This window comes from Opisthocomus hoazin, chromosome 3 (genome assembly GCF_030867145.1).
Source record: "Opisthocomus hoazin isolate bOpiHoa1 chromosome 3, bOpiHoa1.hap1, whole genome shotgun sequence".
Classification (NCBI taxonomy): domain Eukaryota; kingdom Metazoa; phylum Chordata; class Aves; order Opisthocomiformes; family Opisthocomidae; genus Opisthocomus; species Opisthocomus hoazin.
Genome location: NC_134416.1, coordinates 69,190,521 through 69,208,048, shown reverse-complemented (window position 1 = coordinate 69,208,048; position 17,528 = coordinate 69,190,521). Strand labels below are relative to the sequence as shown.

General features: G+C 41.4%; 1 protein-coding gene across 1 annotated transcript in view; it reads left to right on the top strand.

Annotated features, from left to right (window-relative positions):
* The window catches only part of MBP (myelin basic protein), a 119,349-nt gene that overhangs the window by 49,418 nt on the left and 52,403 nt on the right, over positions 1–17,528 (top strand). The window contains exon 3 of the mRNA XM_075416594.1: positions 9,517–9,607. Coding sequence (XP_075272709.1) covers positions 9,517–9,607 — 91 coding nt within the window. The remainder of the gene's footprint in view (positions 1–9,516; positions 9,608–17,528) is intronic.

Below are 17,528 nucleotides of genomic sequence, written 5' to 3'. Positions count from 1 at the left end.
TTTTTTTTTAATCTGGTTTTGTTCAAGATTTGCAAAGGCGACATACTTCTAAGAGTCTTTTTGCAGTGTCTTTGGTGAAGTATGGGAAAGGGAGGTAACTTCTGCTTTTTAAACATGTTGAGAAACAATATGGTTTTGAAAACCAGCATATACTTCCAATTGTCCCTCCTTCTTGTCTTTTAAAATTCAAGATCATTACTTAAGATGCAACTACATTTTTTTGTGTGCTCTCTTTCTCATGGTTTCTTTCTCAGGAGAGAGATTTGGATGCATGGTGTTGTGGTGAGGCTGCTGGGTCTTGTTAAATCCTTGGACTATTACACGCTTCTGCTGCTCTTCTACTTGAGCACCTTTGATTCTGGTAGGGGAGACCTGGAGGCTATCAAGCATGGTTACATGGCTCAGGGGCTGAGGAACGAGGGTACAAAGGTCCATGGTTTTCTCCTTGATCTTCCCACTGGGGATGTAGGGCTTGCAAAGTAGATGGATCCTGGAGGTCAATAACTGGTTGCACAGCTGATGTTGACAACAGGCGCTTGGTTTTTAGAACCATGGAGACCCTCTCTGAGGATCAAGGACTGCTCAGAAGAGACTGAATCTACCTGACCAAGTCAGGTAAAAGCATCTTTGCCAAGAGGCTGGCCAACCTGGTGAGGAGAGCTTTAAACTAGGAACAGCTAGGGAGGAAGATGACAACCCACAGACAAGAGAGGAAGTGGTGGACTGGGTTGGAAAACAAAGGGTGCAGGTTGATGTGGACAAGAGGAGCCTTGGAAACAACACAACAGGGCTGAAGGCAGAAGTTGGTTCCATGGACCATCAAGGAAATACTTAATACTCATTTTTACTCAGTGTCCAAGATTCCTGATGACTCTCCATTAGACTCAAGGTTTTGATAAAACTTAGTATCTAATGTTTGTCACATTGTTTTTATATAGTCTTATAGTGAGGAACTGTTTTTGATGCATTAGTGTCTTGATAAAGTGATCCTTGATAACGTGATTAATGTCTTTCCTTATCTTCACATACTGATAGTGAAGGTAAACTAAGCTAGAACTTGTAAAAGCAAAGAAGCGTCCTTACTTTTGTGCCCCATACTTTTGCACGTGGAGCTTGTCATCACCTGTGGTGTTTGCTGGATGCATGTATTTTTCAAAAACAACAGAGAAATGAGACTGACTGCAGGAAATCACATCTCTACTCTAGGCAGTTGCCCTTTCCTAATTCATATTCTGTACCAATGACTTAAGCTGCAATTTCATAGGTCTTCTACAAAAGCATACACTTTTGAAGTGAGTAGAATTTGTTTGTTTGTTTTTGTTCACTTAAGTGAGAGTTAAAAGGTGCTATACCATTGTTTTACAATTATACAATCTATTTTGTACCTTTGTCAGTTTCCCTTAACTAAAAAAAACTCGGTTCTATGCCAAGTGTATTTCAAAACTCTTATCTGAGAAGAAATCTTCATTTTAAAGGGTAATCATGTGTTGATTATTTTGTAAATATTACCTCCGTAAATCTTGACATTTGAAAATATTTTCTTTTAAGTGGTGTTTGTGCATTTATTGACACTGCACAGAGGACCTGTGTTCGTTCTGGTAGCAGAGCAAGAACACTCAGTTTCTTTCAAGGTCGTGCATTTAATATTGGTCTATTTAAATCAAATGAGGAAGTGGAAGAGCTCCTATCACTCAGTTACAAAGTCCAGAATTTTCTGTCTTGGGTAGATAGATGGGAATATTCATACAAAGGCCTTCAAAGGTCTTCCACTGTGTGACTGGTGGTGAGTTCATGGCAGCCTCCCCCTTAACCAAACGTTACGTGGCAAACCTTGTTTCTCCCACTGAAACTGGGGTGTAGGGGGGTGGTCGGTTGGATCTGAGAGTTGGTCTGGATCGGTTCTCTCCCCTTCCCTCCACTCATGTCGTTAAGAAGGATTATTTTTAGCCCCTCTTCCACCCCTGGTCCAGCTCCTTGAGGGCCCAACAAGCGTTGGGGATGGTGAGGAGGCCTAGGGCACGGCACAAGGCTGGGGCCGCAGAGGTGTGCACGCTTGTGAGGAGCCGCTGTTGAAAGACAAAGGTGTCTTTTTAACTTGACAACCCACCACCCCCCAAAAAACCTCAAACCCTTTTCGTACAAGAGTTGAGAAACACTAGATAATTTTCTCTTATCACAGTGCAGAAACAAACGCATTGGTTGGTACTGTGGTCAGAATTTCCTTTGAACCTACAGGTCTCGCAGGTAAATGTCATATATTTTTATATGAGGCAACTTCTGTGTCAAATTATTCATAGCCTTGGCCTAGTGATACACGTCACAAGGCTAGAGGCTGCTAGGTGGCCAAAAGCAGTGAAAATGGCCTTCCTTCCAAATCAGTACATTGGAAAAATTCCCTTCTAAAAATTAACAGCTCGGTGTTAAATTTAATTCTTCTTTTAATTCTTGGCAAATAAATGTAAATTTTGCTTTTTAAATGCTGAAAATGTCTTGGTAGTTTTTAGGGAGTTGAAGGGATGTAACTTTGAATATAAAGCGCTTTTACATAGCAGCCTGTGAGCTTTCTTTCCTCATAAGCTAAAAGCTTGGAAGTGAAAATTAAAAATTCAAATTCAAGAAGCTGAAAGTCCATTTTTGGTGTGCAGTGGCAATGGTTTCAGAGTATGTTTCCTACTCATTAAGCTCAAAGGGGATTTGGATTAGTCTAATGGATCACTGTGAGTAGAACAGTGAGAAAGTCCTTTAAAGATGTCTATCCGGTTTAGCCTTCTTTTTGTGGTACTCTCTTAACGCAGAGCAAGCACTAAAAAAATACTTTGGTTACTCAGTATAGCCAGTCTTCAACTGCATATAGAAATGACCCAGACGTATACGCTGGCTTTTTTACTTTGCACACTGCGGGACTGGTTCTTGCATGTAATGGAATTAAGAATAAAATACCAGAAGCGAAATTCTGGCCTCCCTGCAATCTGGTTTGCTGCTGGGGAACTGGGCAGAGCTGAACTGTCGTGTCGGGTGCCGAGTTCCTTCTCTCTGCGTTAGGTTGGCACAGTTCTGCTTCAGCTCTTGGCAGCCCACAGTCACGTGTGTTCCACTTCGTTTCTGCAGGCCTGTGGAGTCAACAATTTATATTGACGAGGGAAATCTTATCTGTTTTCTCTTAACAAAGGCAATGCTGGCTGCAGAGGCAGGACATCCACTGTATGGGATTTTTTGTCAAAAATACCAGTCCACTGTCACCTGGAGTACTGCAAAAGCCAGAAGGTTTTCACAGCTGGGTGCCCAGAAAAGATGGAGGTTTTTTTGCTGATAAGGTGGCAGACTGGTTTATTTCTAGTAGTCTTGTATCGTTCTTAGGCCTGACACTTTTACAGTGAATATTTCTGAAAAGCTGTGTAATAACTTCCATTTTATAATTTATTTCACTCGATATACCTTCTAGGTAATGGAAGAAAATAGTATTTAACCGAGTATTTGAATTTTTTTTTTTTACTCATTTAAGACACTTTGAGTATCTTCTTGCTCCTGGGCTGCTGCAGGCATCCTTTTGTGTGATAAAGCAGATACGGACATTGCTTCAGGCATGATTTCCCTCCCTCCCCCTTAAACCTCCGTCAGCAGCAGGCAAATGCAGTGTCACAGAGCCAGTGGTTGGTGGCAGTCTGGGAAAGGGCTGTAGTCTCTCCTCCGAGTATCATGACATCAGGTGTCTTCTGCACTGAATCATGGTTTGGAATGGTGCAGGCTCCCAAACGCACTCCTTTATGGCCAGCTGTTTCTCGATCGCCCACAGGGAAGTGTCCGAAGAGCTGTCTCGGTGCCTTTGCTTCCTTTGCTGTTCAGCGCGGCTTTGTGGAAGCACACACGCGCAGCCCCGCACTCTGCAGAAGTCCCGGCGGCGTTGCTTGGAGGCAGGCTGGTGCTGCTGCGTGCCGTGCCGTGCCGTGCCATTGCACTGTGCTCCCCATCGAGACCTGCCACCTCTTTTACCTCTCCTTTCTCTTCCTGTGGTTAAAAGGGGCAAATCAGCAGGTTTACTGCCCCAGGCAGGCCTGCATAGGCCCCTAAGGAGGATTCAGGGTAAGCGCATCTCTAATATTAAATTCGGGCAGTGGCAAGCATTTTGCTTTTTATTCATTACAAACTGCCAAACTCAAACCTGCAATATGAGATGTTCAACATAGCAGGTTGAAAGGCAATTTCTGCCTGAAAAAGAGGTCAAAATATTTGTAATACTCCATCCCTGGCTAGTGGATTGTTATTTTGCACTTTTTTTTAATGGTCATAGTTTTGGGTTTTTTCGCCTCTTAACTGTTGTGCATCATTCTGTAACTAGTTGCCAGTTTTTGCATCTCTGTTGTGCTTTTAGCATAGATCAAGTATTCAGATGCTTAGATGACCTGTTTTATCTTTTTCTGGTGCATCAGATATCTGTATGAATTATTTTCAGATTTTATCAGGATGCTGGAATATGGAAGTGATTTCATTAGCAGAAGACAACAGGATTGCTTTTGTACACTTTTATTACCCTTGCAGAAAGACCTCCGGTGGTGGCATTTGAAAATTACTAGTCTGCTGGAGTTAGACACTGCCCTTGTTCAATGTATTTATGAAGCTCTTAAGGAGACACACTGAGAGTTGAGGCTGCAGCATCAACGTTGTGTTTATGACTTAAACCACATCCTTTCCTTGAAAAAATAGAGAGTGAAATATTTGTACTTGTTCAGCATGTGGCTGAAATGAGTGCTCAAAGGAAAGTAAATTAGCACACACTCTAGATAGGATAAAGGCAATGAGTGGACTGTGAAAGCATCAGTATTGATAGCTGTCACTCTTCAGACTATTCTGGAAATCTGCTTAAACGCCTTTTTGTAAAAGGGATTTGCTGTTGTGCTTGATGTCCAAAGTGCCTGGGTTTGGTTTTTTTCATCAAGTGTTGTTACGGTTCCTGTTTGACTCGTCGAGAGCTACATCCATCAGTGTGCCTGCCAGATGCTGTTTGCAGTGGCACTACAGAAAAGCACCTGGATTCAAAGCCGGCAGCACATGTGCTTTAATAACATTAATTTCAGGTCAAGTATTCTGGAAGCTGTCAAAACTCAGGGTGTTCTGAGGTGCTGTTTTAGATCCCTATATTGATCTCCACAGTTTTCTATTGTGCGTGGCACTGTGCTGTGGTGGTGGTTGCCCTGCTCTGCAGGACTGGGGTGGGATTGGTAGAGGAAATAAATAACAAGTTGTAGCTCTGTCTGCGCTCGTCTGGGTTTGGTGTGATTCACGGTCAGGCTTCCTGTGTACAGTTTCAGGGTTAATGTGCACAGAGTGAAAGACATGTGACAAGATTCTTGCCTCAAATTGAAAATACTGACCCGGGCGTGTTTTTGTATCTTGTCTTTACTTGTTTTGCAAATTCCTTACTGTTTTATGAGAATTCCTGGTTCTGGCAATGTCTTAGAGTACTACAGAGTAACAGGTCGCTTGCATAGCTTTTCCTCTCCCTCTGCCCCTATGTATAGGATGCATGAGTTTGGGGTTTTTTCAGTTCACGGTATTCACAGGAAAGACTTGATTCTTGCACAGGGTTCTCTGTCCTGTTTTTTATTCTGTTTTGTTTCCCAAACAAACTCTGTTATTTTAGCACCTTGCTCCCAAATGCAATTAGCTTCTGTCAGTGGTATGGACACAGTAGTGTAATCACTTGTTTTCTCCCTATCGCACACTTGAACCTTCCTCCTCAGCATTGGGGAAATACCTTACAGACTAGTAAAAGCTGACTAGTAGCGTACTGTGAATGCATTAGTTATCTTTATCTGTTACATTCTGAGCTGAAGAGATTTTAGTTCAGCTATAAAATATGAGAACTCCAGTGTGGTCAGGAATCTTTTCTCAAAATGAAACAATTGCTGTAAAGGCAAGATAATCCTGTGTATTAACCCAGTTTATAAGAACTTCTCCACAAACAGAAATAGTTTTTAAATGCCTTTCATAAATAGAGGGAAGCACATAGCAAAATAGTGTGGAACTGGTAATGGGGAATGTAGCAAATGTTTTAGTTGGAATTCATTGTTTTTTACTGCAAGCCCTCAGTATCTTAAGCTTTTAAAACAGACTGAATGCATTTCTTCAAAGACCTGGGTAGTGTGTTTGAGGCATCTCAAACCTTTTTCAAAGGGCCTTTGTCTGCCCTGGGGGTTGGTGATGGGATCCTTTTGTTGAAACTTCTTTTAAAATTCTCCACTGGTGACATTAGCAGCAGTAGCACTGTACTCTTGAAGCTGAGAGGAACGGAAAACTGTCCTTGGAAAACTCTAGCTGTCTCTTTCCATCGCTCTGTCATTTTTTTCACTCTTTTACCCTACATCTCAAATGAGATTTTGACACACGCACAGGAACATAAAAATAATTGCTCTGTATAGAAGTTATCGAGCAGAGGATTTTGTGAGTATTGCACTTTACAAACTGAATGTAAAGAATCTGTAGAAGTGGAAATTAAACTGAGAATATGAGGTATACTAGAAAAGTGGAGATGATTGTGATTAGCTTGCTGTTTAAAAGAGTTATTTTATTTATCTGAAAATTAATGGGAAAATTTGAATCCTTTTTCTGGCTGGTGAGGACTGAAGAAGGAACTGATGTAGGAGTTCCTGGAACATTTTCAAGAGCTTGAAGCTGTAGAGATAACATGAGCCCAGCTTCAGTCTGGCGTAACCCTGTTCTTAATGATGGTGTAGGTTTGCTCATGGAGTATAAATGAGCCTATACGGCACTGTTAAAATTCACCATTCATGTTCTGTGCAAGAAGCCTGGTGCTTGCTAGTATGTGTATGAGTTTCTGTATTAATGGAGAAGGGGTTGGAAAATCTCCACAGTTAAGAATTAATAGGTGAGTTGAGAAAGGTGTTTGAACATGCTCAGTAATGCAGGTCCATGAGCGCTTCCCACCTGAAGAGGGCCAACTGCTGTTCCATGAATTCTTGCTGCTAATAAGGCTTGTCCACAATACCTCATCTGTTTGATTGTGTTAAGCTGCATGTGGAAAATTCCTCGCAGTTGTCAGGAGCTAAAAATTTTGAGACTGATGGAGGTCTCTGTGAAGAAAATAACAAGAAACTTCTCCAGCTTTCATGAAAGCAACGTTGTTAGTACTTAATCTGGGGATGCAGAATCCAAAAGTGACAAAGAAAACGATCACTGTGAAGAATGGTGGACATCCTGTTCTGCCGATTGCAGCAGTATTTGGTGTTCAGAGAAACACTCGTGCATTTGACAGACTTATTGACTCATGGTTCTCAGTCATGTTACTGTCACATTTTTGAAGGAGCACATATCCATGATTCAAAGATTTTTTTCTTATTTTTGTTCCCTGGAACGTTGTGGAAGGTCAGTTAGCTCTGTTGAGAAGTGGCAACAATGAGCCTGAGGAACAGCAATCCCTCTCCTTCTGCACTGCCAGCTCTACCATATAGTAAATACGATGGAATGCATTTGAAAATGGAGCTAACAAGCACTATCTTTACAAAACCTAGAGCAGTTGCTCTGATCAGGTTTTCAGCTGTCCCCTTCCTCTGGGAAAGCCCTGAATTTGGTATGATCATCTGTTTGTATGAATTTTGTCTCATCCATGATGGCACAATTTTTAGTGGCTTTTTGCTTTGGGATTGGCTCACTCTGCTGTAGCAGATGTCCTCTTCTGTTTTTTTCAGAGTGGAAAGCTGTTCTCCATCTCTTTCTACAAAGAAGATGTAGCTGAGTTGCTGCTCACTATGGAGCAATTAAAATAGGATGGAGACCCCAACTTCAGTACGCAGCTTACTGAATCAGTGGCCTCCGCATGCAAGTGGTGTTGTAAACTAGTACAGATGCTGTGGACCTTGGCATGGGCCCCTGTGTGTGTGGACAGCACCTAACATGTTGCAAACTGGGTGGCTCCACAACTTTTCAATGATCTCTGTGGGGACAGGGCTTAAGTATTTGTGCTGATCACAAAGTTGTTTAACCAAAGTAAGTTGTCTCCCCATATTCTGACTGGGTCCCTCCACCTTCTGGAGGGACATTAGTTAAACTGAGGTGAGCATCTGCTAAAACTGACTTTTCTCCTCAGCTTTGAGAGATATATAGCTGATGGCTTTTCTGCACGGGGTGCTCAGGTTGGTGCCTTGAGGGATCCTTTCTCTTCTCCAGGTGTTTCTTCCTCTGAAGCACAGTTTTTCTGCTTTCTTTCCTGTTCTCTCTTGCTTTCTCTAATTCTTGTCTGCTGCTATGTGACACCAGTAGGCTTCCTAGGTATTTCTTTAGATTTGTCCTGGCAAAGCTTGCTGTTTCGCTTCAAAGTTTCTTGAGTTTACATGCCCTAAGTTTGTACTCCTGTGTTCTATAGGGAGGTTGACAGACTTAATCTACCTATCTTTATATCTTCTGTATGGGTATAAAGGGAAATAAGAGACCGCTTACAGTTTGGAAGCATGCTATGTTTCTGAGGGTAGAACCAGTAATTTTCATGGACAGATAATATGTATAGCAGCATTTTCAAAACTTAAGTCAGAATTTATAAATTGTACAAACGTGATTTCTCCAAATCATCACACAGTCTTCTGAACAGGCATGTACCTGAGTAGAGCAGTATCTATCCTTAAATAGCATAGGCATTTCTATTTTTTTTCTTCCTCAACTCCTAGTCAGTTCTTTCCAGTAATATTTAATATTGCATCAGTCACTTCATATCCATTGCTCAACAGCTGAGTTTATACACAGTTTACTAGCTGCATTGCTGCAAGCTTGTGTATACATTTCTCTTGAGTACCAAAGTAAAACATTTTGAAAACAGGAGTTACTTTTTCTTCAGTAGTAGTATAAATATTTAAAACTCAGTGTTTCACAGGTAATATTTTCTTCAGTCTTTTCTAACTAGGGAATGAAATACTTTGACTTCTGGCAATTTAAGTGCTGAAGCTGCTGACTTATCTCTGGGCCCAGTCTAACACCATGGCAGATTTATTTCAGAAATAGATAAGTACTTGTGCTTTAAACAGTTAAGTATATGAGTTGGTTAAAGACTTGAAGATGGCTGCTCCTAAGCTCTCTCTAGCTCACTTATCTTTGGTCTTTAAGGAGAAATATTGGTGCACTGTCTTCTGATCTCTTGATTCACTAAGTCAACAAAGGAAGAGGTCAATAGAAAGAAAGTTAAGTATGAGGAGGAAATGTGGAAACTTGCAAGTCTGTCATGGTTTTTAAGATCTCTCACCTATTTAGATGTCTTCTGTAGTCCTCTATTTTATGTCCTCTAGTCAAATTAAAACAGACTGAAAGCAAAAATAAAAGTCTGTATTTTCTGAGAGTATTTTCCCCCAATATTTTGCAAAACCACATATATACAGTAAAGATACCAAAACGCTTTTTGTTAACGATTGCATATACATTAAGAATTTAATGTGTGCATAATTAAGAAGTTTGAAGATTGTTTCTGGTTGATAACTATAAAAGAAGACCTAATCTGAAGAAATGTTTGTTTTACAGAATGCTGAAACCAAGGTGGAAGAAGCAGCTAAAGAGAGTCCAAAAGCAGCCAGACTAACACAGCAGTCTTCAGAGGATAATGAAGTATTTGGTGAGTTACTTGGACAACTGGCAAATGTTATTTGATCTGTTACTTCAGAAAAGAGAATTCTCACAAACTCCTTGTGGTATACTTAATGTTGGTGTATAGCATTTGAGTGTGGGCCATACAGTTCCACAGAGACCTGGGAAGGTGGAGGAAAGGACCAAGAAGAAAACAAAAGGGATCAAAGGTCTAAAATAAATAATCTCTGAAGAAAGAAAGACTTGCAGTTGGTTAGCACATGAAAGAAAGTTTGAATCCGAGTCCTCAACAAAATTAAATGCATACACAGTAAGAGGGAAAATAAACTTTTCTCTGTCCATGATGGGTAGGACAAGCAGTGAATTCTTTAAATTGCAGAAAGAAAGATTTCATTAAATGTCGGGAAGAGAAATCCAAAACAAGTACTAAAATATTGGGATGCGTCATACGGGAAGTGTGGAGATTCGTGATCGCGGGCCTTTAAAAACAGGTTAGACAAGTAACTGTCTAAACTGATGTTATGTCATTCATCTGGTGGCAGAAGGATAGACTAAATGACATTTGAGGGTACTTGGAGGCCTAGGTTTCAGATGAGATCCTCTTCATAGTTTTCTCTGAATCCCCCCCTTTTCCCCCTATAGATTTTGCTGGTAGTTGTATTATTTGATCTGAAAGCTATATTTGGGCTTTCCTTCTGCATTAAGATTTGGAAAAGAGCCAGGGAAACCTTATTATTCCAGCTTCATGTTGATTTTATGCTGGTAGAACTCCAATAAAAAAGCAGTAGTCTAACATTAATGCAGGAGAGATGAGGGCAAGGCTGAAAGTTTATCGGTTGGTGTAGTATTTAGCTCCATTATGTTCTGGAATGGAAACTCAAGATCTGCAGAAGTCATGTGGATTTTATTAAGACTGACTAGCTTGAAAGCTTTTGGATGAGTCAAATATTTTTTAATACAGTAAGGATTTTTTTTCTTTCAAGGAACAAAAAGAATGGAGCATGAATAATTAAATCTTTCTTACTACATGTGGAAACAATGCTTGTGACCATTTAAACTGGTATTGTTTGAAATCAGCTGTCCTCAATAAGATAATGTAGTGTGATTGGCACATGAGCCTGAATTCCTGGTATGAATGTTTCCAACACTGATCATATAATGCGAGTGTCTGATGAGTCCACAAGCGAACTTAAGAACTAGGTTTCAACTTTACTAATTCAGTGGTGAGGCTGTTACCTCATTTCCTCTACATCTGCTTCACCAGTTGTTTGCAGTAGATCCAGTGTTGCTGGTTATAGAGCCCACAGTGCTGTGTAATGTGCATCTCAGACTGTGTCTTTTTTCAGTTCAGATCTCTGGTTTTCTTTCTGTGAAAAGGGTGGAGACAGCAAAGCAGGGAGACCTCCGTCTGCCTCTTTCTGCCAGCGAAATTTCCGGCTTTCAAACCTTCGCTCTATTCTGATCGCTAGCTCCATGTACCAGTGAACTAAACCAGTAGTTAGTCAAACCTGTGGTCCATACTGTGAACTTGAAAATGGGAATTAAAAATCATAAAGCTCACTGTTGATAGGCTTCAACTCACCATCCAGTGATCCATACCCTCACTACAAATTCTTTTACTAGTTTGAGGAGGTTGATATGCAGTGTACTCTATGCTCTTGAAAGCTAATGATTTACTAACAAATTGCTAAATATTTCCATGTTCCAAATCTGTGACCTGAACTGCTTATTTAAGATAAGCCAATGATCAACCTTTGATAACTTGGCACCACAAGGAGGAAAATCTCTTTCCAAGTCCAGAACCAGTCAGACTACAATGTCTTGTGTCAACCCTTTTACCACTTTTAAAGTCTGGGGTTTTTCTGTTGTTTTTAAGATCAGATCAAAATAGCAAAAAAAAAAGAGGAGGAAATACGGTGCAAATGGAGTCTGTAATCTTCTTTTTCAGCCTGGTCAAGTGGGGAAATCAAAGTGGACTGAAAGGTGAAAATGAAACCACTTTGGTGTAAGACTCCCTGAGAATCGGGGAGAAAATTTTGGCAGATGACAAGTTTTGTATCTCTGAGAATGACACTGTTGTGTATACCTGCCTTTCCCTGTGGTGCTGGGCCATTTCTGAAGATGTTCAAATCCCTGTCACAGGGGATAAACGATAAGCTTGAAAGAATTTTCCCTAGGTGAGTTATTTGTTGTCCTGTGACTTCAATGATTAGATTACAGACCCCGCTCAGTTATTCTCCCTCTGGCTTGATCTATTTCAAGCTATCCCTCATTTCTTTCTTCTTTCTTTCTCCCCAGTGATGCTAATTATAATGAGCATCAAGTATGTACCAGGAGTGGTTAATTTATAGCTCCAGCTTTGACTAGAATCCCTCTTCTGAGGAATTTTAAATAGCCTCCGGTCTCTCTGAGTGGGTGCGGTGCAGCCTTCCGTGCCTTATGCATTTATTTATTTTTCGAAGAGCTCCCTCTCCCCCGCTTTCTCTGGGCAATGCCACCCCCTGCAGAGTGGTGAGCGTGGCCAGCGGAGAGGTCCGCTCCCGCCTGAGCCCTTCGGAGAAGGAGGCAGCACCCCTCTTCTGCCGGGGTGTGGGGGTGTGCGGGCACTCGGAGGGGCTGGGTCCCCCCCCGAAAGTCGCCTGAACTGGGACTGCCAGGGCGGGGGCTCTTCGGCAAAGGAGGCAGACATCTCTCGCTTTGCTCTTGCTTCCCCCCCTCTCCAAGGTTAGTGTTGTCTTGGACCAGCTGACAATATGATTTTTCAGGAAAAGGGAACTTTCTGTACTGCAGACAGCACGGAGTAGATGCAGTTACTAGAGATTTACACAGAAGATACCCCAGGGAGCTGTGATGTTTGAATACAGCAGTATTTCTTCTGGAAATACTTGCTTCCAGAGCGAGTGTGGTGTCTGCAGTCCCTATCATTTGGGCACCGTTTTGGAGACAGGTGCGTTGTTATCGATTGAAAATGTTGTGGTGCTGAGGAACCAAGCGGGGATCTCTCTTGCAAGTCTGCTAGACCCAGTAGCATTCTGTGTAGCTACAAGCAAGGGTTGATCCACTGCTGTGGAGGGCCACTTGTAAGCAAACATGGATGTCTTAGTTTTCTTCATTGTATGAGTTGGGTTTGGGAATCACCATTCTGGAGGGGGTTTCTGCATTTCTCTTTAATATTCATTTTTATACTGGGGTATAGGTGAAATATTCTTACAAACAATGAAGCTGCATTATACCAGCTGCATTATACCAGCTGCATTATACCAGCTGCTTTACAAAAGAAACAAACAAGTCAGGTATGTCTTGTATTTCAGAGAACTAATTCTCAGCAGTGGTGAACTTTTTATACAAGAGGATAGAGTGGAGAAATGGAGCAGAAGGGTAAGGATAATGGGGGAGAAATCTACTCTGTACAGGGATGGTATTTGTAACTATGAAATTCTGAATTAACAACAGTTAGTTTTGTTTATCCTTTGAAAGGATTTTCTTGTGACATCCAACAGAGTTCTGTTGTTGATATATACTGAATATGCATCTGTGATGTGGAACTAGAATGTGTAGCTTGCTACAGACTTCTGTTGAACTTGAACGTAGTCAAAATGGTCTCTCTTGCAACCAGTATGCAGTCAGAAAAGGATCGTGAATTACATCGCTGTCCAAGTGAGAGAAGAAAATCGTGGGTAGAGTGCTGTGCGTTTAAAGAACGGATCAGGAGGTGACTGCTGGCCTTACTTGCAGAGATTGTTTTCAAAAGTTTGTTAGATCCATTGCTACTCTACTACTGTGAGACAAAAGCAGGGGGGCAAACTGCATGCCATTCTGGCTGCTGGGAGGCTTGAACCTCCCTTTGGTGCAGTCCCATATTGCATTAACTTGGAAAAGGACAAATGCAGATTTTTATTGATACTTATTTTTTTTTTCCCTAGGGTTGAACTAGCATAAAATTACAAGTAAGGAAAAATTCTGCAGGGGGGAAATGTGGTATGTTGACAGCATATTCCCCTTTCTGACAGCAGTGAAAAGTCAAAGTGTTCTAACTTCTAAAGATACAGTAGGTATTAATCTCTCTCAAACAGGAAAGTTTTTAGACCTGATCTAGTAGATCAGGTCTAAAATTGTATCTGTGCATGTGGCCATGATTCTACATGGCTTAGTGCTTTCCAGTGGTCCCTGCTGTGTGGCTGGAGTTATACTGTGGGGTGTTGGGTTTTGTTGTTGTTCTTGTTGTTCAGGTTTGGTGTTATTTTGTGTGTGTTTCGTTTTTACAAAAAAGGCGCAATGAACTCTCTTTTTCCCCTCTAAAAGAAAAGATCAGAATTGTAGAGCTTTTTTTTTTTTTCCTTTCACTTGGGTGAGAGGGTAAGCTGTGTTCCGAGCGTGGCAAAGTGGCACTGAACGCAGCACCATCCGTCATTCTGCCGTTTCTAATTGCAGCGCTGGGTGTACCCTGGGGTATCTTTTTGTCTGCAGAACTCGGGGATATAGCTAGAAACCGTACAATCAGCACAACTCCACAGCAACCCTGACTGACCCTGATTCATTGCTTATGCTGATGCCTGCTGCTGTGTCCTACGCAGAATGTCCTGTGGATGGTTGTATAACCCCACGCAGGTTGAAGAGCTTCTGTGTCCACGAGACTTCCATCTGTAACGGTTAGACAGATGTAGTCACGCTCACACTGGCCTCCCTTAACACGGTACAACAAGGGTGGCCGCAGTTGCTTCAGTCCCACTGAGTCCACACCTAGGAATTTTTGGATGCTGAGTATCGGATACCAGTTTTGGGGATTTTTTTTGTTGGCGATTTAATGATGGTGTATAAAGCCCATTCTCCTGAAATAATAGGCAGTGTCAATCTCTTACAAATTGACAAGTGGTTGTACAGAATATACTTAAAAGGTGGGGATATATATGGTTGTGTGTTATGTCTGTGTGGATTTCACTCTTTTCTTGTATGTACTTTTGCTTTTTGATGCTTGCTTTAAAAAGGGAGGGGGCAGAATGAAAAAGGAGGAGCTGGAAGGTGTTCAGCAGCTCCTGGCTGCACAATGCCTTTGTCAGGAGGTGATGCGGTCGTCTCAGGAGCTTGCTAAAAGCTGAGGGTTATTGTAGTTCAGTGCCGTTCTTACTGGGAAGCTTCTCTCTTTGTAAACACAATCGATTGTGGGACACGAGCTATGACTTTCATGTAAGCTTGCCATTATTTTGCATTAAAAAATCAGTCTGGTGAGACAGCAAATTGTTCTAAAATAGATGTTATGACAACGGTGCAGTTATTCCCTCTTGCATGAGAGGTAAATGGGGGAATCTAGTCTCCTGTACTTTTTCATTGTGAGCTAAGTAAGGATTCTGTTTTTCCAGCTGTCCACATATTTGCACTTCCTTTCACCATCTTTTTCATTTTCCCAGTTTCTTGCAAGACTTGGCCTGTCTGCTTCCATCCAGAGATGGAAAGAATAGATTTATAGTTTAATAAAAAAAATGCTGGGCATTTGTTGTGCGGTTGCTGGATCTCAGAGGTACTGCTCACAGCTTTCTCTTCTTGGTGTTTTTTACGCCCACCTAAAGGTGCTTTTTTTTTTTTTTTTTATTCAGGGAAAGGGCCAAAACTATGTTCTTGCAAGATCTTACTTATAAAATGCGTTTGGCAAACTGTGTGTAGTTTACATGTGGACAAGTGAAGCTAAAGACTGGGGAACTGCAATGGCGGAATGAGACCTGCAGGACTTCAGAGGCAGAAGTTGGCTAACTGGTGGTATTTTTTTGTTATTTTAGGGTTTGAATCGTTTTCTAAAATATAGATATTTGCTAATTCCATGGTTGGTTTAGTTATGGCTCTTTTCTATGGATTATCTTTTTTTTTAGCAATGGCATTCAAACATTTTTTTTTCTGGCAGCCATCTGATGCTTTAGTACCAGTAGCTCTTGGACATCTAACTAGTTAATATGCCATTATAATTAATGTACTGCTCTACAGTAGCTTCTAAAGCTTTAAGATTACTTTTAGCATGGCACTGATGTTTGCCACAAAATCAGTGCACGAGCACTTACGGGCATTTTAACAAGTCTGCAAGTTTTCTTTTTTTCTCATCTGTACCACATGCAAGCTACATGGGTAACAGAGGTTTGGGTGGTGGTTCTTTCATAGGGACTGGAGTTGTTACTAGATCCATTAGCATAGACACAGGCCTGAGCCGGTGATGCCTGCTGCATTTTTAGCAGTGTAGGACTGGTGGGCTGTGCTCGCTGTAATTAATCAGCACGATAACAGTATAATAAATGACTTATTATTTTAATGCTTACTGTACAGTGTATAGGATCTGCTGATTTCCCTCCCCCCCTTGTTTATTCAGTAAGAGTGAATCTCTATCCAAGATGGGGGGAAGCACAATAGGCATTTACCGTCCTGTGGTTATCCAGAGCACGCATTGTAGCTTATTGTGAAAGTGAGGATGGCTAAGGGTGGTCTAATGTCACATGTTGCTGGGTGATGATATGAGGCCTTTGGCTAATTAGCTAGCCATGAAAACAAGTTACTCCTTTCCCAGTGTGTTTTGTCGTATTTGTCCTGTTAGCAGGCTGCAGCCCAAGGGAGTATTCTGTTTGCTCAGAAGAAACAGAGTCCTTAGTGTTCTCTGTCACTGATCCTTATGCGCCATCCAGTTTGGTCGAGGCAGGATTTTATCTGTAAATGAATTAAAAGTACTTCTGAAAGATCTTTATTTTGGGGATGGGATGTTGCTGTTGTCCCATTTCCAGTTTTGCTGAGGTTGAATAAACACTCAGTTCTGGTTTGAGTGAAATGAGAACAGAATAGTCCTCTGTGGGCCAACTGCTCTTCTGTCGTGTTAGCTGAAACAGATGTTGTCATTAAAGTTTAATTACAATGTTACTTGCTTTTTAATGCAATGGCTAGAAGAGAACCAGAATGAGTTTTTGTACAATGTATTAGGAGAATACAGAAATACCAGCTGAGATTGATAATCTTTTTGTGTTTTAAAAAAAGTAAATGATGAAAGCCACCTACTTTGGCTTCCTGAATAATAAGAATTATGGAATTTCATTGGGTAACTCCTGGATCAAATTCCTAATAGCTGATTTGAGCCAGAATAATGTCCTATTGCAAGGATTGTGTAAAATCAATAGATCTCCTTAGGCTCTCAGTGATCAGTTATCCTGGCTAAAAACAGGCACTTTGCTGATGGTCTAGCCCCCATAATTACCTCTGATTGTGCAACCAGCCTCTGTTAGGCTGCCAATAGCACATGTCATGAGAGAGAGATGTTAACCCAGATATTTTCTTGTCTGAATGCAGAAGGCAGAAACCAGGGAAAAACAGGGATGTAAGAGGTAAACGTCTCACCCTCAGAAACGCATTAGGTCAGTACTGAGTTGGTGCTTCCCATCCAGTGTGCTGTTGATCAGGTGAAATTTCAATTCCTTGTCAGGATCAGACGGGCCTAAGAAATTCTGTCTTGGACTTCTTAGTGGTACTTCTCACTCACACCCTCATTTAAGGCTTGTTCATTGGCAATGTTGTAATTAGCTCTATTAACTTTGGCACAGCTATAAAGATACTGAGTTGAGCTTAAAAATCAAAAATCCATCAACCTGTCATTCTAGCATTAAAGGGGTGGACTGGAGTATGAAAAGAGCTGTGGATTTTCTTATGTTCAAGTTGTTGCCCGATAAGTATGGAATGGCAGCAAGAGAGGTGTTGTAGCTGTATCCCCTCGTCCAGCAGCAGTTGTTCTGCAGAAATATCAGACTTGGTACGTGAGGGGTGTAGCTCTGGAAGGGTGACCCAAGCAGCAATGAGCCCACCATGAAAGGACTGTGAAAGTAGAGGATGACAGCATATTGTAAACACCCCATGCAAGCTGCTTTGGTGGTGACCCTAGCAAAATATTTTTATTTCTATGCTGAATTAATCTAAATTGTGCTTCAGCCTAA